Genomic DNA, 26964 nt, shown 5'->3' with positions numbered 1-26964 from the left:
GGATCATTTCCGCATCCTGGAAATCGACCAATCGAGGCGCTCGTTGTTGAGGAGGGGGCGTGAGGATCCAAGATGTCTGCGCCCATGTAACGCCGGTGACCGACGTTGACTTCTTCCTCTGCTCTGGGATCCTGTGGTACTGGGCTGACTCAGAGGACTATGCTGGGCCGGACTCTCCGAGAAGTGAGTGGACGTGGCCAGGAGTGGATCAGGGAGGGCGGAGACACTGGAGGACTTGGAAGTTCAAGGTCGCCCCGGGTCACCCCGCACTGCTCGCTCCGCCTGGCCGCCTACATTCCTGAGTGGGAAGTGGGATTCGAACCTAGGCTCTTACGTACACCCTCTATCAATTCCCAGGAGTCAGCCACGTCAAGAGAAATTGTTGAACCCCCCGAGCCGTGGAGTGGAATTGCATCCCTCCCGCGCGATTTGGGAACGGTTTCTCAGACAAGCCATTTCAAGCCTGTCGCTGCTGTGCTCGCTTAGGGACCGGGCGATTTTATAGCATGCAAATTTCAAACAAACCAAAAAAATGATGGCCAAAAAATAAATAAATAAATAAATTATGGCTTAAAAAAAAAAAAAACAAAGGAAAAACACGGCCGAACAACTAGGGTTTCTACACATCATGTTTTAACCCCTATTTAAGCAATAGGTCGCAACCACAAATGTAGGAGAAAATTTGACAGCAGTTTAAAAGGGGAAAGGGGATGTTTCTTAGAGACAGTGGGCAAACGCGTTGTGAATTCAAGATGTTTCTGACAGCACCCAATGTTGCTCCCTCACGACTTCTCTGCGCGAGGTTCAGAGCAGTATGTGTGCACTACCCAGCAAATGCCTGAAACATCTCAACTCAGAATCGAGGGTGTTCTGTGTTAGGATTTAACATATGTGCAACCTTTCTACACTTGTGGAAACATAATTGTTTAATTGCAGAGGACAAAACCTTTTAATATTTTCCTAAATCATTCCTCAGCGCGTCCGTACCCTAAGTGTGAAATTTGTGTTTCTCTGGGTTCTATTGCATTAAGGTGCTTGATACTGAAAATGGCTGCTTGAGTTATCGACTTGAGTTTCATTCAAAAGTTATTAAATAAGTTCGATGTGAGGTTATTCAGCTTTTCCCAGTATGGCTCTATACATGCTCCTACTATTTCATACAACATACTTATGCAAAGTGGTGTTCTCGGCACTGATATAGCAAATCAAAATATTGGTAAACTGAAAAAGGGAACAACATTGAAGCAACCTGCAGCCAGGATTTAATTCCTTATTTTAAAATAAGTAAGTCTATGAGTCTATGCATCCATTGGTATGCAGATTTACTATCATCTTTAAGAGCAAAATTATGTATACCAAAGAATTTTTTAAATATCTATTTATTTACTTATTGTATATGGGTATTTTGACTGCATGTATGTCTGCACACCCACAAGAGTATATCAGATCCCGTGCCACTATAGTCTAGGTGGTTGAGAGCTGCCTTATGGGTGCTGGAAATTGAACTCAGGGCCTCCAGAAGAGCAGCCAGCGTTTAGCCTCTGGAGAATTGTTCTAAAATCAAATTCTTTATGATTTAGCAATAAATGTCTTGCATGCCGACTTTGTTTCTCAGTGTACCTGTGCTTTGCCAAGCTTGTCTGGCAGAAAAGGATTGTGAGTGGGAAAAGCTTAGGAAGCCCTGCCGAGGTTCTTATCTGTGAGAGCCTTCTGGAGGGCTCTTCCAATCGCCCAGAACACGCTAAACCAAACAAAGGCGCCATTGCACCGAGCCCAGAACAAACCCAGAAGCACGCATGTTACCAGCGGGTCTGTACACTGCTCTTCAGTCTCTGTGTCCATCGACTCACGAAGCCCTATAGTCTGTTCTGTCGACTTCCTGTCCCTGCCTTAATTCACAGTCTTGCTTTAACATGGCACACCTGCTTTTGTTTGAGGCCAAACTCTCTCAAGCTTCACAACAGTCTTGCTTGCCCACTCAGAATAACCCGGGGTCTTAGTTAAAACTTGAGCTGGTTCCCCCTCTGGACTCAATTAGAGAGATCTGTGTGATTAAAGCTCAGAGTATATGGCTTAATGTGGTCTCTGGGTAGACCCTGGTAACTTAGTATTGAGTGTCCTGCCTACCTTCTCCCTTTCCCTTCCAAATGGAGATTTGAGAAGTCTCTTCTTTCTCAGCTGGCACCATTTCAGTGATACATCGATACTAACTTAACATATATGTACACATGTGTGTGCATATATATTAAATTAACGTGTGTATGCATATGTGTGTATATATGCACATGTGCTAATATTTTTGTGATATATAATGATATATAAGTAAGAAAGGTGACATATATGTTAATTTAATATGTATAAATGTTAATTTATATATAAAATTACCATACATTGTATGTGAGCTATATGTAAAATCCTACAGTGCATGTGGCATATCGGATACAGTCAAGCTGACAACTGGGAATAGCCTTTACACAAATCATACTGTTAGTGAAAAAACAAATTTATCGGTTTTTTTTTGTTTCGGTTTTGTTTGTTTTTTTTTGAGGCAGAATCTTGTTATGTAGCCCAGGCTATCCTTGCTAAATTTGTTCTCTAAAAGGAATGGGGAATCCACTTCCTCACGGTTATGAGGCTGGTGTCCTTTACTGCATTGCTGGCTGTGTGCACAGTAAATGAGGTAAAAGGGGAACAGATGTGGGATGGCTAGAACTGAGATCTAGGAGATTTTAGATCATGGAGAATGGCTACAACCAAGTAAGTGGTAACTGGAGTAACATGGGAACCATTCGTGTGAAGTAAGGTCAGGGAATGGAGAGGCCAGCTAGCATTCTACAGGATTTGGGGGGGGGGGGGGAGGTGGTAATTTTATTTGCTTTGTTTTAAGACAGGGTCTCCTATTGCCCAGGCTGGTCCCGTACTTACTCTTTAGTTGAAATTGTCCTTAAATTCCAAGTACTCTTGCTTTCCCTCCCAGTGCTAGAATTGCAGGCATGAGCCATCAACCAGCTATAAATTTGAAGCAGGTCGTGGACCAGGGTGACAACAGTGACAGCAGTAACTGTCATGTAGGTGCCATGAAAGGCAGTGCCTGACTGGAGTCTCAGAGGAGGAAAAGGGGAGGGTGTCGCTCTGAGAAGGCATGCTGCAGAAGACCTGGGGTTTTTTGAGAGAAGGGGAAAGAGATGAAGAGGACCAAGAGGACACACGCCTATCCCTCCCTCCCCATGAACTCTCTAGTACAGGGTAGAGAGAGCAGAACCAGGGATAGTGCAGGGTAGAGAGGTACGGGCAGAACCAGGAAGCCCACTACCATCAGCAGAGAAGCTCCAGGAGAGGACACTGCTTAGTGAGAATGCTGTAAGCTGACATTTTTATCTTAGATGTGGCATAGCTGTTCTGCCCCAGGAGGGCTCTCCATTCTGCACCTCATACTCCATGCCCAGGCCGTTCCATCTCACGAGCATCTTTGTCTCACTGCATCTTTGTCTCACTTCTCTTTCCAATTCCCGTCCTGATTCCTCACATTGAGGGTCCCTAAAAACAGCCCTAAGGAAGGACAGCACCGCTGCAGGAAGGGGCCCCCTGCCGGCTGCCCCACTCACACTTCTGCATGCCGGTGACATCTTAGTCAGACGGCCAGAGTCTTCACTGGTACAGCTTCCCTTGGGATGGACCTGCCCGTCCACCGTGTGGTTGGTTGGTTCCTGTCATTAATTCATGAAGTTAGGCATTATTAACTTTCTTGGACAAATGAAGAAACTGAACTCAGGGGTTGCGTGTGCTTGCTCTAGGTCTTCCCTGTCCCCTCTCTTCCCACCCTCCATGGTTTAGAGCACACTGTTCTTGCTTGTCGCCCCCCAGCTCCTCACTTCTGAAGCATTTCTTTTACTATAAAGCCTGCGGCAGACTTCTCTTGTCCCTGAATTTCTTCCTCACCGCCCATCCCGTCCCCGGACCTCTCTTGCAGCCTCTCTGTAAAAGGCCTTTTTCCTTGTCCATGAACACCAGAGGCCTCTCCAAAACCTCCTCTCCACACTGTTCCTGAAACTCAGCCCCGAGAATGTCATTGCTTGGACAGTGTGTTTAGAAGCCCAAAGCCCATCATCTGTGGACTCTTCCCCTAACTGCAAACGCCTGTGGCTTTATACCTGCGAGACATGGGAACTCAGTCAACAGGGGGACAAACTCTTCCACAAGAGTAGACGTAGCACTGGTAAGGAGAGTATATTACAGAGTCACCCTGTCCCGTATTGTGTGGCTTTGCACAAATGACAGCCTCTGAGATTCAGTTTCTTCATCTGTCCAAGAAAGGTAATAACACTAACTGTTCTTGACTTAATGAGACAGCCCAACAGTACCTGGTGCTTGGTGACTACTCATTAAGTATTACTCCTTTCCAGACCCCCTTGTCCCTGAGCTCACGCAGCAGGTGGTTAGTCAAGGTGTCTGCATGTCATTCGCAAAGAAAGTCCTTTTCTGACCAGCAACTACCTATTGTTCTTACCTCCAGAAGCTCGTGCCAAGTAATGCCCATTTCCTCTCAGGGCACAGGTAACAAGCCTGGTCACTTCTCAGACTTTTTGTTTTGTTTTGGGGTGTTTTTTGGGGGGTGGGGTGTTGTTTTGTTTGTCAGGACAGTTTTTCTGTGTAGCCCTGACTATACTAGATCATTTTGTAGACCAGGCTGGCCTTGAACTCACAGAGATCGACCTGCCTCTGCCTCCTGAGTGCTGGGATTAAAGTCGTGCACCATCATGCCACGTTTTCTCATGCATTTTTTTAAAGGTGTGATTTTATTATTTTTGAGTGTTTGTGTGTGTGTGTGAGTCAGTGTGTGTGCGCACATGCGCATGCGTGCATCTGTTGTGTCTATATGTGGGTGTGTTCATACGAGTGCAGGTGCTTGGGAGGACAGAGGCATTATTTCCCCTGACTTGGAGTTACAGGTGCTTGGGATCCACCCAGTATGGGTGCTGGGAACCAAACGAGTCTTCTGCAAGAGCACTATGAGCTCTTCATTGTTGGGCTGTCTCTGCAACTCTGCTTCTCATGCATTTTAGCGCTTTGTCCACCAGCTTTCTTAATGCATAAGAAAGGACAGAAAGTCTCGGTTTATAAAGGGTACTATGTGTGTATGTCCGTCATATATACGTGCCTTTTTTTCTGAACACCTGATGTGTCTCATCAGAATCCCCGGGAGATATTAAGTGCTGCTTCGGGTCTACATGGGCTCACCTAAACCATTGCTCACCCAAGCCCACTTAGAAACAAAAGTAGCCAAGGAAGGGGAAGGTGCTCCCCACCCTTCCCATCCTCTGCTGGTCAGTGCTGCCCTTTGCTCACCGCCCTGCCTGAGTATAGGCTGTGCGTGGTCTCTAGAATTTGAACCCAAGCCTCACTGCGTTCTGTCGATTGCTCCCTTGACACAAGATTTGGACTTTCCCAGAATTGAACATTGCACAGAATCGGTAAACGCGTTTTTGAATTCTCCTTCCTGTAGGTTTCTTCAGCCCTGAAGCAGGGCCACATTACACCAACAGAGCTCTGCAAGAAATGTCTCTCCCTCATCAAGAAAACCAAGTACCTAAATGCTTACATTACCGTTTCAGAAGAGGTGGCTTTAAAGCAAGCTGAAGAATCGGAGAAAAGGTACAAGCAAGGTAAATGTAAATTCTGTCCAACTACATTGCAGTGATCTTCTCAAGGGCTGTGGCTGTCAGTAAGTAAGGTTTAAACTTAAACAGTGCCCTCGGTTAACGAACACATCCTGAGCTACTTAATCTAAGTGCTATACAGTGCCTACGTGTAACAATTTCCCGTGTAAATGTGACTTCTGAAGTCTCATTCCTCTGGTGCTCTCTTGCTCTCTGCGTGCATGCGTCTGTGCATCTGTGTGTGTCTGTGTCTGTGTGGTGCCCTGGTCTGTCACTCTCCCCCTTATGGCCAGTGAGCCGGAGCAGCCACTGTCCTCACCTCTCACAGTGCTGAGGTTACAGGCAGCCATATGTCATGTGGCCATGCTGGAATCTCAGTGCAGGGCAGGTTGTGCTAACACTGACGTACTGAGCCATCTTTCCATCCCCCTGTGGCTTTTAAACGCAGGTCAGTCTCTTGGAGATTTGGATGGAATCCCTGTTGCTGTAAAAGACAACTTCAGCACGTCCGGCATTGAGACAACATGTGCATCAAATATGTTAAAAGGTAAAGTCTAACTGATTACAACATTCATACTTTTATTTAAAAGATGGGTGTTTTTCACACTTAAAGAAATACTGGCGGCTGGAGAGATGGCTCAGTGGTAGGAGCACTGACTTCTCTTCCAGAGGTCCTGAGTTCAACTCCCAGCACCCACATGGTGGCTCAGGACCATCTGTAATGAGATCTGATGCCCTCTTCTGGTGTGTCTAAGGATAGTGACAGTGTACTCAAGTACATAAAATATATAAAATCTTTAAAAGCATTCTGATACTTCAAGACAACCAGAGCTTAATTACAGCCCTGGGGGAAGCACTGAGGTCATTCATTGCTTTCCCACTGCTTACTCATTGCAGAGTCTTTAGGCCATGGCTGGCCCGTCAATGAGTACTGTTTATGAAGTGTAGGAGCCTTTTCAAGAGGACTTGGTCCTGGCAGGCTCCTGTAGACACTGAAAATCCATCAGCGTCTGCTCACCGTCTCTTAGAACTGTGTGGTCATCCTTAGTTTTATTCTTTAACCTATCAGGCTGAAAACAAAAATGTTTACCAAAATATTTGGATCCTAGTGGGGAAAATGAGAGGAGAAAGAAAAGCTACTCAGAACACTGCCCACCAAAGCAATGTGCTATGAGTCCTCGTTGAGTGTTTCAGAATATAGGCTAGAGGGGTTTGGGTTTGTTTCGGTCTGTAGGTGGTGATGGAGGTGGTGGTGGTGCTGGTGGTGGTGGTCATGGAGGAAGAGGAGGAGGAGGAGGAAGAGGAAGAGGAGAACCATGTCTCATGTAGCCCTGACTGGCCTGAATTTGCTGTTATTCAGACTGGCCTCAAAATCAGAGAGGTCCTTTTGCCTCTGCCTCCTGAGGGCATGAGGGCCTATTTCTAACCAAAACTCATAAAAATTACTGCATGACATAACACTAAAAGAAGAAGAAAACGTTGAGCATAATATATGGAGTCAAATGACTTAGGTCTGCCTTGCCGTCCAGCATTTTATAGTACACTTTAAGTCGGTGTTTCAGATTATAAACAGTGAATGGCGTAACGAGCATCTGTGACCGGCAGAGTCGGCAGAGGAAGAGTTAACTCTTAGAAGGACGCACACCCTGCTGTTTAAATTAGGAATAGCTTATGCTCTAATGACAGTGGCTTAATTGAAGGTTAAAACCAAGCTTCCTATCCGTTGCGCTCTCTCACATAATAAAATACCGTTCTTTAGGTTATTTACCGCCTTACAATGCCACAGTCGTTCAGAGGCTGTTGGATCAGGGAGCGCTGCTCATGGGGAAAACAAATCTGGATGAGTTTGCCATGGGGTAAGTAAATGAAGTTTTCCTCTTCTTATTTAATAGCTCTGCCCTCAATCCTGTTGCATGTAGATACCCAAAGGTAGCAAGGGATCTCTTGAGGATCCTTTGTAAGATGTTTGCTTGAATTATTTTTATTTCCGTGTGTGTCTGTGTAAGTGAATGGTACATGGACAGATAGGTGAGGGGATGGCACATGGATAGGTGAGGGGATGGCACATGGATAGGTGAGGGGATGGCACATGGGCAGATAGGTGAGGGGATGGCACATAGATAGGTGAGGGGATGGCACATGGGCAGATAGGTGAGGGGATGGCACATAGATAGGTGAGGGGATAGCACATGGGCTGATAGGTGGGCAGCAGAGGTCAGCCCCACTCCCCAAGCTCTCAACTGCTGACTAAGCCAGGTCTCCATCCGTTTCTTGACGTCTCTGAGGCCAGAGTCTTGGTCCCCGTAGTAAGAGGTCATGCTCAGTTGTCTGACAACATGGGGATGTTGTTTGGGCTCTAGAATGTGCTTCCCTGGTGAAGGGGCGTTAAGTGTCTTCCTACAAGCCTGTTTGCATTTCTGACTCTTGAGTGGAGTTTGTCCCAGGCTTCTGTAAAGTGGCGTATTTACTGAGTTAGAAGAGTTCTTTCATATATCCTGGACCCAAGTCTGCTATCAGATAGATGGAGTTTGCAAATCTGTTCTTGGTCTTTAGTTTATCTTTTCGTTCTCTGTCTGTATTGGTTGCTTTTTGCGTTGCTGTAATGCACATGACTGATCCCAAGGGCTTCTTTGTCTTAGGGGTTCAGGGAGCCCACCCGGCTGGAAGACATGGGGCGGGATCTTGAGGCCCTGGTCTAATCGGCCGTGCAGTCAGGAAGCAGGGAGCCTGAATGCCGCTGTTCAGCCAGCTCTCCTTCCTTGTCAGGGGCCCTGGCCATGGCATGGTTCAAGACTGTGCCCCACAGTCGGTGTCCTCCTACCTCAGTTCACCCAGTCTAGACACTCGGAGAGGCACCCCATAAGGGTCCATGACTCACCAAAGAATGATACCTGGACTCAAACAGTGTAAATGCAGAGTGTTTTATTCTGCAGAAGCCCAGCATGCTGGGGTCTCCATCCCAAGATGGAGAGACTGCAAAGTGAGCTCGAAGGCCTAATTTAAAGCTCATTAGGGGAGGGGTAGGTGACCCCTGTCATTGACTTTCTCTCTAGGGACATTGCAGAATCTTTGCTGGGGAGGTCTGGAAACCGCTGCTGAACCACTGTCCGTGCCTCAGGCCAAGTGTCCGGGCAGATTCCGAGGCCTGGACTTGTCTGGGCTTGTCCAGTTCTTGGAAACAGATTTAGGCCAATTTGAAGCCTGTCATGGAGTCAGCCTGTCTCATTAATCCTAGATCCCGTCAAGTTGATAATCAGTGTTGCCCATCATACAGACTGTGCTTTTCAAAGAGTCAGAAAAAAAATTAACTTTGATAAACTCCATCTCACCGTTTTTTCTTTCATGATTTATGCTTCTATGATGCTCCCAGTAGTCCTTATCCAAACCAAAATGGCGGGTTTTCTCCTCGCTTTACAGATTTAGCTCCTCTGCTGAGCGATGCCACCCATGTTGTTGAAGGTTTTTGAATAAGGTGAAGCACTGTTTACACAGGACAAGCTTGTCCTTGTTCCCTGCAAACACACACAAGCGGGCCTGTGTCGGCCTCTCACTGTGCGCCTTTGCGAAGTCACTGAACACACCACAGCCCTGTTTGCCGTGTAAGTTTTGAACTGGCAGCTGTGTCTTCTAGTTCACACACATCCTGAGTGTGCACTGCTCGAGGCTTTTGTTTCTTTTTTTTTTTTCAGGAATACTTTTAAGATTTCCCAATGTAAACCTTCTCTGGGCTTATGTGACTTATGTTTTTTAGTTACAATTATTCATTTGCTTTGAGGAATTGGCCACGCACAGGTAGCATTCAGACGACAACTCTGGGAGTCTGAGCTTTTCTCCCACCACACGGATAACTGCAGATTGACCCCAGGCTTCGCCCACTGAGCCACATTGCAGTCCGTGACTTATCTTATGCTGTGGTTTATCAGTTTCTAATTGTTCATAGCAAGTGCATAAAAATATAATTGGCTTTTCTCTTTGGACCTATCATATCAGCTTGTCCAGGTTCATCTGTTCTAATTGATATTTACATTTTGTGTAGATAGCAGAGACAGTTTTTATTGTTTACTATCTGCATTTTGCCTTATTGAGCCAGTTACGATGGTCAGTGCGGTGTTGAAGAAGTGTGAGTAGGAGGTGGAGAGATGGCCCAGCGCTTATACTCTTGTAGAGGTTCCGAGTTCAGTTCCCGGCCACCTCAGCGAGTAAATGACCCGGGGACACCTGTAACTGCAGCTTCAGTATATATACAGATAGACAACCAAGGTGTGCGGAGGAGGCAGATGTAAAACACATAGCCTGGCCTTGTTCCTCATACCTGCCAGGGTGGGGGTCGTCAGTCAGTCAGCAAAGGGACTTCAGGTTTTTCCCACTCTATAATTCTTTTCACGTTTATAATGCTGGTTCATAATGATTATACAATGATAAGTCAGCGTTCCAGTTTTGTAGAAACAGCCCTTGACCACCACGTCGATTGTGATCTCCGAGTTCTCCGTAGATACATGCTTCATGAGCCATCCATGAAAGTAAACATAAGCGTGGGTTTTTAGGATGTTTTCTTTTCTCAGCTGATCAAAATTGACCTGGCCAAAGAGGAAAAAGCACACTTAGTATGTCTTAGTACATCTCGCCATGTCTCCAACGTGATTCTCGGAGGGCGCACCATTACCTGTGTAGGCAGCTGGAAAATCCTAACCAACAACAACACAGAAGTGTGTAGCAGGTCTAACTAGGAAGCATTCTACTGAGGTCATTTCATGAAAACAGAAAGATGCGTGAAAGCAATCCATGGTATGAGGCCAAAGAGTGCAAAGGCTAAAACAATGAAATCAGAAACTTGTTAGTCAAATGTATACAACTTTACTTGGTGTGGTGGTGCACTCCTTTAATTCCAGCACTCGGGACGCAGAGGATCTCTGCGTTCAAGGCCAGCCTGGTCTACAGAGTGAATTCCAGGACAGCCAGGGCCACACTGAGAGACCCAGCCTCAAAAACAAACAAAGATAGATAGATAGATAGATAGATAGATAGATAGATAGATAGATAGATAGATAGATAGATAGATACCATAAATATGAATGTGTGTGTGTGTACTCTTACTCAGTGAGCCTTTCCCATTTTGATTTTTTTTTTAAGGTACGATACATGGCTTTGCCTGAGATGACACATTTGGGATACAAGTGGCACAGGCTTTCATGAGGTGGAGGGTGACACTATTTTCCTGTGTTCCAAACTGCGTGGCCACACTCCTCTGTCCCAGATTCCTGAGCACACAGCCAGGCTCTGGACCTGGATGGTGAACGTTTGGTCCATACCTGACTCCCACCCCTGGCCAGATGCAGTTTTGACGACTTGGTGCCTGCCAAATCAGTGCGTTCTGGTTTCTGTCACATAGCAGGAATGTGACACATTTTCATTCACTGAACAACTGAATGCCCTACTCTGAGGGAGAGATGGGAACATTGAAGTGAAATTCTAGTGCCCAACTGTGTGAGTCTTGCTTCGGAACCCGAGCTGATTCTTGGGTTGTCTCTAGGAAGCAGCGCTCTGCGCTCTGCAGTACTCTGCACTATGCGCTCCGCGCTCTGCGCCCCGCACTCTGCTCTCTGCAGCGCTCCCCCTACTGTGCTGCTCAGTCCTTCTTATTGGAAAGGGACTTCAGATTTTTCTCTTTGAGAACTTCTTACAATGTGCTTTGATCGTATTCATGCCTCATTCCTCTCCCTAAATCCTCTCAGGTCAAGATCCACCCCTACTTTCCTCCCTACCCAACTTCTCTCTTCTTTCTTTGTCTTTAATTAGCCATTGAGTCCAGTTTGCGATGCTGTATACTGAGAGTGGGGCCATCCCTTGGAGCATGGTGGATGGACATACCAGGGACCAAACCCTTCAGAATTCTTTTTTAAGATTTATTGTGTGTGTGTATGCCATATGTCTGGGGGTAACCATGGTGCCCAGAAGAGGAAGCAGGATCTCCTAGAGCTGGAGTTATAGATGGTTATGCAATGCCTGGGATGGATGCTGGGAACTGAGCGTCAGTCCTCTGGAAGAGTAGGGAGCACGCTGAACTACCGAGCCATTCCTAGTTCTCTGTTTTGTTTTGTTTTGTTTTTAATGGACAAATATTTAAACAGGCATTTCATCAAAGATGACATGATTAATATAAAAAATAGTGAAAATGTCAATAACTGTCAGGAAATGAAATTGCAACCATGTAAGATGTATACATTTATCAGGATGGCCCACTGACAAGGTGGAGAGAACTCGTACTGCCTCCACAGTGCAGTGCAAATGATCAGCTGTGGGAAACAAGGTCTCTAGCACAGGCTGGCCTCCCAGTGTTAGGACTTCAGTGGGTACCACTGTACCTGGCTACTCGTTTCTTATGGCTTGACTCTTGCCTACCATGTGGCCCAATAGATTCCATCCTACATATTCATCCACAAGATAGGGAGGGCTTCTGTCTGTACACAGTGCTGTATAGGACCTTTCAAACCATCTTTAGTGACTTCATCTATAACCCAAACTGGAAATAACCCATTGTCTTTTCTTGCTAAAGGATGGAGGTCAGCCTGGACTGCAGAGCAAGGGCTAACTTAAAAATAAATCATTAAATAAAGGAGAAGGGATCATTGTGAATATAATCTAGGTACAGTATATACATGTATGTCATAATGAAGCCCACTATTACATATAATTAGTATCATCTAATTAAAACATTGAAGTAGAAAAGAAAAGAGAGAGAGAATGATAACTAAACATAAGACTTACTCTGAACTTAATCCTGGAAGCACATAAACTGCTATAAAGTATTAAACCCAGCTGTCAAAATCTCTCGCTCTGATCGCGGGGTGGGGTGCCCCCAGGAATCACAAGTAGCCATTCTTTTTTTTTTTTTTGGTTCTTTTTTTCGGAGCTGGGGACCGAACCCAGGGCCTTGCGCTTCCTAGGTAAGCGCTCTACCGCTGAGCTAAATCCCCAGCCCCACAAGTAGCCATTCTTGATGTAACAGCAAGAGGTAGCTTTATTAACGAGATCCCAGGTCTTAGCGGGATCCCGGGTCGACACGTATCTCACACAGGAGACAGAGGAATCGACCCCGAGCTTCCAAACTCGGGGGTTTATATAGGGGAGGTTAGGGGCATTCTCGCGGGTACACATGATTGGTCAATTCAAATGGTGCACAGTTACTTTCGGCGCGAAATTACATCAGCAAGGAGTACGTGCTCTCTAGCAGCTCGGCAGGCAGGTAGGGTGGCTCATCTCACTCAGGGGGGTGAAGGAAGGGGAGGGGGTGGCTACGGATGGTCAGTGTCCTTGGGGCTGATAGCTGGTTTGGCAAGTCCTATCTCTGGCTCTCCCTCAGGTACGTCCGGCCCTGCACATCCAGACTCTGACAATGAGTAACCTTTTAAAAACTCTAGTTCTACAGTATTAATTTTGTAATGATTGATAAATATACTGTGACTGTATAACCGAATGTCTTTATTCTTAGGAAGTCCACGCTAAATAAATCTTTAAATATTTAGAGAAAAGGACCAGGATACTAGACACACACACACACACACACACACACACACACATATTTTGTGGTTGTTTGGTGTCTCTCCCTCTCCCCGTCTCTCCCTCTCTCTGTGCTATGTATGCACAGCAATACATGCACCCTTGCACCACATGCAGACATGCAGAGGCACAGTAGATGTCTTTCTCTAACATACTCAGTCATGACACCTTGAGACGGGATCTTTAGTGAACCTCAAGTTTGTCCTTTAGACCAGCCTAGCTAACCAGCAAGGTCCCGGGGTCTGCCTGTCCATGCTCACCCTACCCAGAATGCTGAGGTGGCCGGCATATGGCCGTGTCTGCCTTGCTTATATGTGCACAGCAAGCCATCTCACACGCCAAGCCATCTCTTCATCCCTGCTCTTGGTTTTTGAGACAGGTTTCACTCTAGCATTCCTCACTTCCGGCATAGACTTACTTCCTGTGCCACCCCCCTTTGCTGTGAGTGAGTGGTCTCGGGTCCTCCAGCTCAAGCTACAGCAGGCTGAGGGATGTTCCATGAGCATCCCTGGGGACATAAATGACGTTTCTCTAAGGCTCGGCTTTGCTTCTCCACCTCAGATCTGGAAGCACAGATGGCGTGTTTGGACCAGTTAAAAACCCCTGGACGTATTCAAAGCAGTACAGAGAAAGAAGCCGGCAGGATGCACAGGAGGATTCACACTGGCTGATAACTGGAGGAAGCTCGGGCGGCAGCGCAGCGGCTGTGGCTGCGTTCACGTGCTTTGCGTAAGATGCTTTGGTCTGTGCGTTAAGCCCCGCCCAGGCAGCGGTCACGTGCTCTGCGTAGGCTGCTTTCTGTAAGCCCCGCCTAGGTACACATGGTCAAACTACATGCAAAACCCAGTGACACTGGAATTCAGACCCTGGTCCCTGTATTTCTTTTGGGTGAGCTGTTTGTGTTCAAAGGTATATTGAACCGCCAAGGGTACTCAACTTTAGCCTGCCATGTGAACTTTGTACATTAAAACTTAAGTTAAAATGACGTTTAAAATGTGCTCCTACAATCTCTGGTTATTTTAAAACATGGCCTCATGGATCTCACCAGACAAAACATTGAACGTGAGTGGACTTCATCAATCTTATTTTTTAATAATTTATTCTGGCATCCATTCGCTATGCAAATGCCGACTGCTTTAGTTCACTGTTGCTGAGCTGATCGTGGTGATTTATCCTTCAGAAAATCTCTAAAGGAAAAGAAAATCCCCTTGTGGTGTGAGAATCAGTAGGATATTTAAAATAGAGTTTCCATAAATCTGCGACTGGCAGTGTCTTACCAATCTGAGCTCTCCAGCCGCTTTAGGAGCCGATTCTCTGTTACGCATTGATAAGAACCAGCAGCCATGTTTTAAGGCCCACTTTTAAAAGCATCTCGTCTCCTCGGGAGAGCGGGTATCTGAAGTGTGGTCTCTGTTGTAGCCTCAAACCTCTAATCCTCTGGCTCCAGCTCCTGAGGGCAGAGGGCAGACGCCTGTGTCAGGCCTGTCAAACGTCTCGTAACCACCTGCAGATTAGTGAATGTTTACTTACCAGTCTTCGTTTAAGTAAGTTCAGCGAGTTTCCTCAGTGATGTAATATGCATGTATTCCCCTCTTTAATTATCCACCGAAGCTACTCGCTCTTCACAAGCATTGCAACCAGTGAGTTATTTACATGTCTTAGAGCTGTGGGGCTGTCCCTCAGCTCTCCCTTCCCACTCCTGAAGTCTGGTTAAGAAGAAAAGCCATTCCGTTTATCTCTGGACTGCTCGAGCCCCATGTTAATATTCATGAGCGTCTGACACGTTCCAAGTGCAGGAGCAAGTGAGGTTTCCTGCCTTCATCAGCCCACTTAGTGTATGCCTTCCTACTCTGAGGAGATGGCGCTTGACACATAATTCCTATGGAAATGCAGGCTTCCCTTTTACACAGCCGTCAGCAGATGCTAATGAGAGACAGTGTCTTTTTAAAATTATGAAAGCAGCAGACCGATTTTGCAGCTTAAGTGGACCTGGTGAGATTGCATTTCCTATAGAGCGCAAGTTATTGTTAGGAACGTTTGTTCCTCAGTCCACAGTGTTACTTTTCAGTATAATGGCAGATTATACACATCTACACATTCACATATATATATATATATATATATATATATATATATAAGATCAGAAGCACCAACCAAAAGTAACTTCGGATTGGGTGTGTCCAAACTGAGGTCTGCTTTTGTCTCCCTCACATTGATTTATTTGTTTTACTGCAGTTTTTACTTAAGGAGGTTCTTGGAGTATTATTGAGCCACATGGAGAATGGGACAGGGCGCTGTGCAGTGAGTGGTATGGGAAGTTATCCCAGGGGCTTTAGGTGAGACAAGGACAGGACCTGCAGCTCCCGTTAAGAGGAGTCCTTGCTAGGGCGTGGATGTCAGGCATGTACAGAGGTGTCTGGATGATGGCATGTAGCAGGCCCTTACGGCTGCTGCAATAAGACAGTTTTTCCTTCTGTATCACATGGCTGTATGATGCCTCAAATTTTGCATTAGCATGTACTATACAACAGCTTTCTTTTTAAATAATTGTTTAAATTTTCAGTTGTTGTAGCTTTTAACTTTTTCGATCCTTATTTTTAATGATGGTTCTTAAACATTTTAAACCTCCCTTGTAGCCCACACCCACCAGAGGTTGCAGGAAAGAAAGGCTATGAGGAAAGCAGACCTGTTTAGAAAGGTTCCCTGGAGCGACTCCCTCTGTGTGGTCTGGAAATCGGCAGTCAGCTCACAGGCCATCAGTGGCAGCTCGATCCACTTGCAAACACCTCATGGATACACCAGCAGTCCTGTTTGGTAGAGTCAGGATAGCAAACACTGATCTGCAGCAGTGGCACTGCCCAGCAGAGACAGCCAGGCCTCGACTCCGCACTAGTGAGCAGGAGCGACCAGGGCCAACAGGAATGCCAGGAGAGGTTCTTGGCTGTGCCGTCTCAGCGAAGCAAAGACCCACCGGCGTTGCCCAGCTAGTGGTACCAGGGCACTCAGCCTCGCCACTCCGTGGAGTCTGATTTATACTTATTTCCACTTCAAGTTGTGATAAAATAAGCATGTGTAATTTTTCAATTAATCTAAAAATGTATATTTTTTCATCTTGGAAAACTGAAACTCAGCACCTATTAGCCCTGCCCCACCCCCAGTCTCTAGCAACCTTCCCCGGCTGTCCTCTGGATCTGACTGTTCTGGGTACTTCCTGCTTGGGCTTCCTGCATTCATCGTCTTGTGACTGGTTAGCAGACATAGCCTCCGGGTGCCCAGGCTGTGAGATGGGCGTTCACTTTGTTGGATAATGAAAAGCTTTTCAAAATGCACATTTAACAAATACTTCTTTTTAGATGAGAGTGACTAACATTTTAAAATCTCATCAGCGATGCGGCTGAGACGTTAAACCACAGCTCACTACAAGTAAATCTATGAATTGACCTGATGGATCATGTAGGTTAAGAATGTATGGGCCGGAGAGCAGTTAAGAGCACTGTCTGCTTTACCAGAGGACCTGAGTTCAAATCCCAGCAGCCACATGGTGTCTCACAACCATCTGTCATGGGATCCAATGCCGTCTTCTGGTGCGTCTGAAGACAGAATATGCATTTACAGCAAGTAAATAAATAAATCTAAAAAATTATAATAGCAAACAGACCTTTAGTTCATTTATCCTGCTACTTGGAGGACAGCAACCTGAGAGAAATCAAACGTGAGCAGAGAATTGTGGGTAATGCTGTTTATTAGCAAAGCTTCACAAGAGGCTATCGTGCTAGGTGAGAACATCACTGCCTATGTAAACAGCAGTGCATCTCTGGCCATAACTCCAAGTGGGCGGGCAAAGAGGCGGCATCTGGGTCTCTTAGAATGGGAGAACTTACTGCTCGTGGTTACTTGTTATTTTTTGATATTTCATATAATATTTCTCAGTTTTTATGATATTAACGGCAGCAAGAGGTGATTACTAACAAACATACAGGGATGGAAACTTAGGATAACATAATGCTCTCAGAAACCAGACAGACGAACATACTTTTGAGGAGAGTCGAAAGGCCGGGTAGCATGCATGGCCCTAATTCCAGCACTCGGGAGGCAGAGGCAGGCGGGAGCCCGAGTCTGCAGTGTTTGTTGCTGGGTCTTTGTGCTTCTCTACACCGTATGAGTCCTTGGAGCTGAGTGTAGATTACTCTTTATGATTAACGGAAAGTACACTTTGACAGGGTAGATTCCAAATGCAATTAAAGAGTGTCGTCTCTCTAAAAAGAGTTCTCTTTGAATTCCAGGGCTCTGGGGTCAGACACTGGCGGATCCACCAGGAACCCTGCTGCCCATTGCGGGACCGTTGGTTTCAAACCAAGCTATGGCTTAGTTTCCCGACACGGCCTTATTCCCCTGGTGAATTCAATGGACGTGCCGGGAATCTTTACCAGATGTGTGGACGATACGGCGATTGTGCTAGGTACTTCTGCGGTTGCATGTTATTTGAAAGCCTCACCGTAAAACAATCCGTCTGTCACACACAAGGATTTCTCCTTGCAGGTGTGCTGGCTGGACATGACCCCAAAGATTCCACCACAGTAAACGACCCTGTTAAGCCAACCACGCTTCCCAGCGCGCCGGATGTGAGCGGACTGTGTATCGGAATTCCGAAGGTAACTTCCTTCCGTTTCTTTACAGAAAAGCGGGCAAATCAAATGCAGGGTATAGGAGGCGGCCTGGTGGGTTTGAATCTCTACACCACTACCTTTACAGGCAGGCCTCGTGAACTTAAGCCTGCGACTACTGCCCTCCAAGCCAGCCCAGTGTCTCTGTCTGTGAAATGAGGCTGACAGAGTCCAGGTCCTAAGAGTTGTGAGGATTAAATTTGATTATCCTGTAAAACAAGGGTCTGGAGACTGTGCTTGGAAAGGAAGAGTTACCGTTTTAGGTTTCATAGATCGTAGATCTGGGCTTTTTAACTCGGCCGTTAAAGTGAAAAAGCAGACACTGGTAATTTCTTTTTTACATAAAGAAATATGTCTGTATACCTATAAAATTTTATCCTCAAAAAGTAGATAAACTACAGCGTCTTGCCTGTCATCACAGTTAGCTGATCCCTGATGTAAAAGGCACGGGCAGACCTTTATAAGGCCCCATTGAATGTTATTGGGTTTATTTTTATTATTGACATTTAGACTATACTTACCATAACAGCAAGTAATCATTTATACATGTAAATAAAGATAAAAGCCAAACCTATGTGTGTGCCTGTTTTGTGGATTTTTAAATTTTATTTATTTAAAAAGTAACTGTGTGTGGGTATTTTGCGTACACATATATCCGTACCGTGTGTACCTGGTGCCTCTGGAAACCATAAGAGGGCATCAGATCCCTTGGAGCTGAAGCTGTAGATGGTCGTGAGCTGCCTGACATGGGTGTTGGGAGTTGAATTCACATCCTTTGAAAGAGCATCCAGTACTCTTAACTGCTGAGTCGTATTTCCAGTACTTTTTATTATCTTAAGTCATATGTGGGTGTGGGTGTCTGCATGTGGATATATATTCATGAGTCATGGACAGAGACATCAGATTCCTGGAGCTGGAGTTAAAGATGCTGGTGAGCCACCAGATATAGGTGCTGGGAGCCAAGCTCAAGTGCTCTTAAGTGCTGAGCCCAGACTGACTGTCAACTCAGGTGCCCTCCTACCTCGTTCTCTCAGGGCTGAAATCCTAGGTGCGTACCTCCTTAGCCAATTACATGCCTGATAATGTAGTTTAGAAATCTTTTACAAAGATAAATTACCCTGCAGAATAACATGGTTTCTTAATTTTGGCACCATTGATGTTTTATTCTAGAAAGTTCTGTGTGAGAGACCCTCTTTGCATCACAGAATGTTTAATAGCACCCCTGGCTTCCACCCCTGTGCCATAGCCCCCCTCACCACTACAGCTCTGTGGTCAAGGCATCCACAGACGACATCAGGTGACACCCCACATGTCACCCATGACTGTCAAGAGTCATCAAGACAACTATCTGTACCCTCGATAAAGAACAAGACAGAACCCAGCACACTCCTAGATCTACGTTGCCGTGAGCTATAGCGTTAGGAATGCTACTTCACTTCCCTATTTTCAGTAGTTCCCATCTATTAAATGAGGGATGATGACACCCCTGTAACAGTGTGGGAAGCGGAAGGTGAAAGAACCCCTGAGAACCTCAGCAGAGCATTGGGTGAATAGTGAACATGACAGATCTGAGTCCCCATCTGATCACCAAGCTTTGCACTGCTCCAGCTGGCCGATGATGTCTGCTCGCAAGCCGCCGGCATTTCTAGTCCCATCTCTAGGTTCCTACCAACCGTATTCTCAGTTTTAGTGTATCTCCAAATACAGATGTTCACGAGTCTGTCTAGACTCTGCAGCCTCTGTGTTTTGTTTTGTTTTCTCTAAGGAATATCTAGTACCAGAATTGTCAAGTGAGATACGGTCTCTCTGGTCCCAAGCTGCTGACCTCTTTGAGGCTGAAGGAGCCAGAGTGATTGAGGTGTCTCTGCCACACACCTGCTACTCCATCGTCTGCTACCATGTACTGTGCACATCAGAAGTAGCATCAAATATGGCGAGATTTGACGGGCTACAGTACGGTAAGGTGGCCGCTTCTGGTTGCTCGGGGTACCTCAAACATTTGAAAGATTCACGTGCTAGTTATTATAGTGACTCAGGAAAGTAAATCAGGTTTTGTTCTGTATCAAACTTAGGGTTTTCAACATAACTATTTATGTTCGTTTCTCTGCACTGAAGGAAAAGTCTTGAAGGGATTGTCTCCGTGTGCCCAGCACATGTGGTGTAGTGTCTGACAAGGTGGAGCTCAGTCAAAGTGTGCACGGACGAATGAATGCATGGATGCATACACGCATGGACGGACAGACAGCAGATGGACAGATGGGCAGCATAAAGTTCCTCCATGGCTATTCTTTTCTCTCATGGGTAGTCCTCATAGCTAAGTGGTCAGTGAGTCACAAGGCAAATACAGAAGAAGAACGTGGACAGGAAAGCTCTAAGATCCATAATGTTCGTAATGCTATTCTACCGTTAAGCTTTTCCTTCGGTCTCAAGTGACGCTTACCTCTGTGCTCAGGTCACAGGTCTGCTGTTGATATGTCGTCTACTGAAGCCCTGTATGCGGCTACCAGACAGGAAGGGTTCAATGACGTGGTGAAAGGAAGAATTCTCTCGGGAAACTTTTTCTTATTAAAAGAGTAAGACCCTTGCTTTCAGAATCTTTGCTTCTCTGAAACCTTAACGTTGTCACGCCTAGGACTCTCTGGCTGAGTGGACTACTTCCCTAGATGACTGAGGCCCCAGGTCTGAGGCCCCACATCGCTACTACAGGTATGGGCTCCTGTGGCCCATTACTGGGAAGTAGGGGTGTGAGATGAGAAGTCGAAGGTCATCATTGGTTGCAGAGTGAGTTCAAGGCCAGCCTTGGACATGAACACCTATTAACAAAAGAAAACAACAGCAGCAGGAAGACCAAGGGGTGGGAAGGAGCTCCTGCCGCATAGTCTTGACCAGATTCAGCCTCAGCTCCTACCTCACACACTGGGCATCCTGTGCGTGACGGGAGGGTCACTGGGGTGCGCAGGAGGAAAAGGAGTCACAGGGGAGTAGGTGGAGAGCAGTGGGGGAGCACACTGCTCTGGTATCTGTGCAGCCATTGGTCAGATGGTGCAGAAAGAGTACATGATACTCCCATAGGGTTAAAACAAGAAAAGGAGAATCACACTTTTTATCTTCTGGCAGATACCTTTTTTTTTTTTTTGATTTATTTATTTATTATATATAAGTACACTGTGGCTGTCTTCAGGCACACCAGAAGAGGGCATCAGATCCAATTACAGATGGTTGTGAGCCGCCATGTGGTTGCTGGGAATTGAACTCAGGACCTCTGGAAGAGCAGTCAGTGCTCTTAACCGCTGAGCCATCTCTCCAGCCCACTTTTTATCTTCTTATATTTGGTTCTCAATGGGACTGGAGTTGTCGTGCCCAGTTTTAACTTGAGGGGCCTAAGGTGTTAACCAGCTTTGGGGGCAGCTGGGGAGTTTTCTTCACCCCTCTCTCTGTGTTACTGATGCATGATTACATCTGTGTCTGCTCCCCTCCACCACAGTCTGCTAATAGTGTTGGTCACCCTTCCTTTAATTTCATTCTGCCCTCCTGGACTGCTCATAAATACAAAACTGTAGCACTCTGTGTTTTCTTTGCTTCTCTTGATGAAACCTGCCTTCCAGGACTGCTTCGTACTGTCGTTATCAGTACACTAGATAGACTGAGACACAGCTCAGACAGATGTGAGGACACTTAGTCATCATCCTTACACTGTGGATAGACTGAGACACAGCTCAGACAGATGTGAGGACACTTAGTCATCATTTTTACACTGTAGGTAGACTGAGATGTGGTGATAGAAAATTACAAAAACCCTTGAGACCCATTTAACTTCATTGCCATGATCTCACCCCAAAATAAATGCTTTGGTTTACTGTATCCCAAATGGACAGTATTATTTTGTGGTTTTCTGGTGGAATTGCATCTAGTAGTGAATTTTATGAATAAAATTCCAGTAATAAACTTTTAGAATAACAGTGCCTTTAACCAAAATCCATCTTTAAAAGTTATTAGAAATCAGCCAGGCATGGTGGTAAATGCCTTTGATGCCAGCATCTAGGAGGTAGAGTCAGGCAGAGCCCTGAGTTCAAGGCCACCTTGGTCTATAGAGTTCCAAGAAGCCAGGGCTACACAGAGAAACTCTGTCTTGAAAAACCAAAGGAAAAGAATCTTGGTGGTGCGAGATGTGGTGGCCAGGTCATTTAATTCCAGCACTATCTCGGGTCTACATAGTGAGTTCTAGGCCAGCCATGCTACCTAGTGAGACCCTGTCTCAAAACTAAAACACTGACTGACCAACAAGAAGGTTCAGTTGCTCACCACCAAGTCTGATTGAAGACCCAAGTATAGTTCTTGAGGTGTACATTGTGGAAGGAAGGAGGGGACTCTGGCTGCTTGTCCTCAGACTTCAGCTTAGCCCCCCTGTCCCGCCCTCTCTAAAACAGTGAGTGAGTGAATGAATAAATAAATAAACAAATAAAATGTCTCAGTGGCCCCTGGTCATAGAGCTGAGGACCCAGTGACTCTCTAATAACCCTAATGCAGGAGAATCGCCATTAAAAAAAGGCAGAAACCAAGAAAGTCTTTAAGATAACTGTATTTTTTCCACAGAAATTATGAGAATTATTTTGTCAAGGCACAGAAAGTGAGGCGTCTCATTGTGAATGATTTCGTGAATGTTTTTGGCTCTGGGGTGGATGTCCTGCTGACACCCACCACCCTGACTCAAGCAGTGCCGTACTTGGAGTTCATCAAAGAAGACAACAGGACACGCAGTGCCCAGGATGACATTTTCACGCAGGCTGTGAACATGGCAGGTGAGGATTCCCGAAGAATGCCGTGGCTCTCTCCAAAGGTTTAGACAGACTCCCTGGTCTTCTGTTTGGGTCCTAGCAGAGCTGTTTGCTAAAAGCAGCAGCCTCCCCTTCAGGAGCTCCTGAGGGGTATGTGTGTGTCCGGTTCCTGCATGCCGTATATACACATTTTCTTTTTTCTTTTTTTTTTTTAATGTATATGAGCACACTGTCACTGTCTTCAGACACACCAGAAGAGGGCACCAGATCCCATTACAGATGGTTGTGAGCCACCATGTGGTTGCTGGGATTTGAACTCAGGACTTCTGGAAGAGCAGTCAGTGCTCTTAACCGCTGAGCCATCTCTCCAACCCCACATTTTCTTACCAGTGGGCAATAGTTTGATTTTCAAAATATTCAAACTGTTGAGGTTCAGGAATCACCACACAAACCACACAAACACCAATCTCAGTTAAACAAGAAGAGTTTATTGAATGCACACCCCAAGACTGAACATTCAGGGCCCCAGAGAGGACTCAGGAGCCTAATTGTGGTACAAGTCCCTTCTCAGGATAGGCTTATTATAGAAAAAAAGCACAGTGAGCTCATTTGCAGGTGCAGGCAGTGCTGTCCACTGGTCAGCTCTAACTCAGGCCATTCTAGACATACTGACCTTTAACTTGATGGGTCCTACATAGCTTAAGGAATGAATTCCTTAAGATGCACAAAGCTCAGAACAGAGAGAACACATGGGGGGATGTGGTCAGCATGACCCTGCTCTGAGTCGTTTCTCTGTATCAGTGACTTGCAGGCATATCACAGCAACAGCATGAAAAGGCTGACAGGCATGGGACGAAATGGCCACAGCTATCCTTGGGGTGTGGGGGACAGATCTCAACAAAACATAAAATTAAAACGTAATATAATGCGTACTATGTACGCCCTTCCCTGCATCCATCCTTGTTAATATCTGGCTTCGAAATCTTCTGCTTTCCTACACATGCTCCCCCACAGCCCCACCCAACACACACCGTATTTCGATGTCTCATTTGAAAAATAACTTTTAGACATGACATTTTACAGCTGAGTAACTTAGCACAAATCTGAGGATACTCTCCTTAAACACAGTTGCATTGTCACATCTGAGAACACTAGTACGAGCCCACTTGTGTTAGCTCCACTTGTTTACTCTCTTTACTCTTTGTTCCTGAAGGACCTGGGTTTTCCTTTTGTTACTCCTTTCATGTTTGAAACATTCTTTTAGGGAAGTGATAGATTACTTCTCTGTGTGTGTGAACTAGCACAGTCATTCCATACAAATTATTATATAGACAAGGCATGATGCAAAAGTAAAGGTATATTTATCATAATTTGGGGGATTTGGGCATGGTTTTCTTTAATTCTTTTCTTTTCTTTTTTTGCTTTCCCCTCCTTCTGCCTTTCTCAGACAGAGTTTTATCTGCATAGCCCTGGCTGCCCTAGAACCCAGGCTGGCCTCAAACTCAGAGAGCTAAGCCTGGCTGTCCTAGTTTGTTTTAAGCTCTGTTCTCTTTCTTTACAAGGACCGGGAAGGAGGGCTGAACTGATGGTGTCTTTCTCTTCCTCAGGCCTGCCAGCAGTGAATGTCCCTGTGGCCCTCTCAAGCCAAGGGCTGCCAATAGGACTGCAGCTAATTGGACGGGCATTCTGTGACCAGCAGCTTCTGACAGTTGCCAAGTGGTTTGAAAAACAAGTACAGTTTCCTGTTATTCAACTGCAGGACCTCATGGACGATGGCTCCTTGGTTCCTGAGAATGGAAAGTTAACTTCTGGTTCTCTAACCCAGTAGTGATCAGAATAACGTGCAAGTGGTCGGTGGGAGGAGGCTGGGGTCCTGCCTGGGCCTCAGGCTTGCTAGGCAAGCCCCCTGCCACGGGACAGAATCCCCACCTCCCCACCGTGCAGTTAGATAGACTCCAAGAAGTGCTGTTCTCTAGAGTGTCAGTGACCAAGTTCACCGCCAACCCCGTCTGTCCTGGGGATCACGTTCTCAAATCCCTGAGATGCTGTTAACTGTAATATTCTTTACATTGTATATTGTGATTGTAAAATTCTATATTAAAATGTTCTATAAATGCAAGTGCCAGATTTTACTCTAACACAAAAATACAAGCTCCTGAAAACAATGCATTCTGCATAATTTTCATTTAAAAGAACAGATTACAGTAGAACTAGATTTAGTAATAAATGTCTCAAAACGTGTACCTCTTGATAACCAAGTGCTAAGAGTAACAGAAACTTCTGAGGTGACGGTTCTGACAGGCCATTCCTCCTGTGGTAGAGGCTGCCTCAGAACCACGCAAGGTGGAGCAACTCCTCAGCCTGGCTCAAGACTCCTTTTGTTTCTAGAAACCGAGTTACAAATGACAGAACTTCTCTCTTCCCTCTCCTGGTTAAATGTTTGCGTCACTTCTCCCAGACCCTGAGGCCTCAAAGCCCCAACTGTGTCACACAGTCATCTCCCTCAACCTCAGGGAGGAAGATCCTAAATGCCCAATTAACACCCAGTGTGAACAGCATGAGAGACATTGGTGAAGACTACAGAGAGACAACATGATTAAGATGTCAGATTAGCCAGAGTGCCTCAGGGTTCTCATGCCCTCGTGACTGTCTTTACCAGTGTTCCCTTAGGCCCAAACTAGACGACATCTAATAGAAATGCTACTCCTCTGAGGTGTCACCGTAGAGTATCTCTCTTTGCTAGGACACCTGTCACCCCACACTCATCAGGCGTTCTGGTTTACCCTTGTATATTGTTGACCAATGAAAACAGGAACCTAAATCACAGTGATACATTTATTAACTTAGAAGAAAAACCCCAAGTGTGAAGGACATGAGGAGATACTGAGACTGAGCCCTGGACCATTCGGTTAGGAATTCAAGTCGCCTGTGGCCTTCATTAACAGTGTTCCCTCCTCTAGGGGAGCCTCCCCTCCCCATGCTCAGTCTGATTACACATAAAATGGGCCACATGCCAGGCTCATTACACTCATAAACTCAACCAAGTCCCTGAAAGGAATGTATAAGAAAACCGCATTGCATTTGGCCCTCCACATACACTGACTCCACGCTTAGAGAGGTACCGCCCACCAGATTATAGATCAGAACTAACCAGTTAAAAAAGATGAAAATACAAGTTCCAAAAGGCTTTTCCCTGAGTACTATGAAGAATCCGTGCAAAAGAGTAGTGTGTAGTTATTAGAGATTCTAGTGACCCAAAAGTTTGAAATATACAGGAAAAATATACAAGTCTCTGTCATTTTATATAAGGAATCCATTCCCCTGGAATAAATACTTAGATTTAACCAGAGGAAATCATCCTGGTTCTATAAACTCAGGTGCTGAATATGAAAAGCAGGTAAAAACAAACTGTCTGGTTTGGTCTGCTGCTTAGGTTAGCATTGTGATGCTAAGTACGGGTCCTGGTTGCCTCAGAGAATCTTCACCTTGACCAAGAGATGCTGTGACTTTGCTCCCTGATTTAAAAGTGTTGGTTGAATAATGACGATGGGCAGAAGAGAGGTAGGTGAGGTTTCCATCCCCAGGAATAGGGCCTGAGGAGACCACAGGAAAAAAGGAGGTAGAGGGAGGAGAAGATACCGTGGAGTGGGTGAGTCATAAAAACATGGCCACGAGGGCTGACCAATTGGAATTAAGACCAGCCCAAATGAAACAGCAAATTATAGCTCAGGGTTATTGATAGGGAAGTGGACACTAACGGCTTAGAGGACAGAATCCGCTCTGGTGCTTTAAAGGCTCGCTATACATAGGGACGTTTTATGTCTTCTATTTGGGAACTGAATGCTCTAGGGAGGGGCAGAAACCCCCTGCCGAGATTAGACAACACAACAATAAACAAACCAAGCAAAACCTTTTGCCTGATCTCGTCTTTAGGGATATCTAATGTGGGGTTGGTTGGTTGGGGGATCTTGTTGATTTGTGTTTTGGGGTGGGGAGTTTGTTGTTTGCTTTTTGCTTGTTCTTCGAAACAAGGCCTCACTATGTAGCCATAGCTGGCCTCAAACTCAGATCTACGAGCATCTCCCTCACGAATGCTGGAATGAAACATTTGTTTCTGAGGCAGTGTCTTGTTAAATAGCTCTTCCTGCCCTCGAACTCACTGTGCGGCTTAGGCTGAACTCCCAAATGCCAGACTTATAGCTTGTGCCACCACGCCCTGCAAGGTGTGTGTGCTTGGAAAAGGAAAACTCTCAGAATATTCACTCTCACGCCTCTATCTCGCCTTAAGCTGCACTGATTCCTCCAATCTGC

At 45.8% G+C, this 26964-nt stretch overlaps 1 protein-coding gene across 3 annotated transcripts; it reads left to right on the top strand.

Annotated features, from left to right (window-relative positions):
- The first annotated feature begins 42 nt into the window (after nucleotides 1-42).
- Nucleotides 43-24772, top strand: Qrsl1 (glutaminyl-tRNA amidotransferase subunit QRSL1). Of its 3 annotated transcripts, none has more exons than XR_015644793.1 (11): nucleotides 43-183; nucleotides 5504-5663; nucleotides 6106-6204; nucleotides 7417-7513; nucleotides 13776-13943; nucleotides 17498-17673; nucleotides 17754-17866; nucleotides 19644-19836; nucleotides 20331-20584; nucleotides 22472-22677; nucleotides 24261-24772. XR_015644793.1 is itself a non-coding variant. In XM_087597589.1 (11 exons), exons 5-11 carry the CDS (start codon nucleotides 16683-16685, stop codon nucleotides 24479-24481), a joined length of 1146 nt encoding a protein of 381 aa, XP_087453715.1. In that variant the 5' UTR covers nucleotides 43-183; nucleotides 5504-5663; nucleotides 6106-6204; nucleotides 7417-7513; nucleotides 13776-16682; the 3' UTR covers nucleotides 24482-24772.
- Nucleotides 24773-26964: the final 2192 nt, after the last annotated feature.

Source organism: Rattus norvegicus, chromosome 20, assembly GCF_021556685.1.
Source record: "Rattus norvegicus strain SHRSP/BbbUtx chromosome 20, alternate assembly SHRSP_T2T, whole genome shotgun sequence".
NCBI classification, from domain to species: domain Eukaryota; kingdom Metazoa; phylum Chordata; class Mammalia; order Rodentia; family Muridae; genus Rattus; species Rattus norvegicus.
This window is presented reverse-complemented; position numbering and strand designations above follow the sequence as displayed.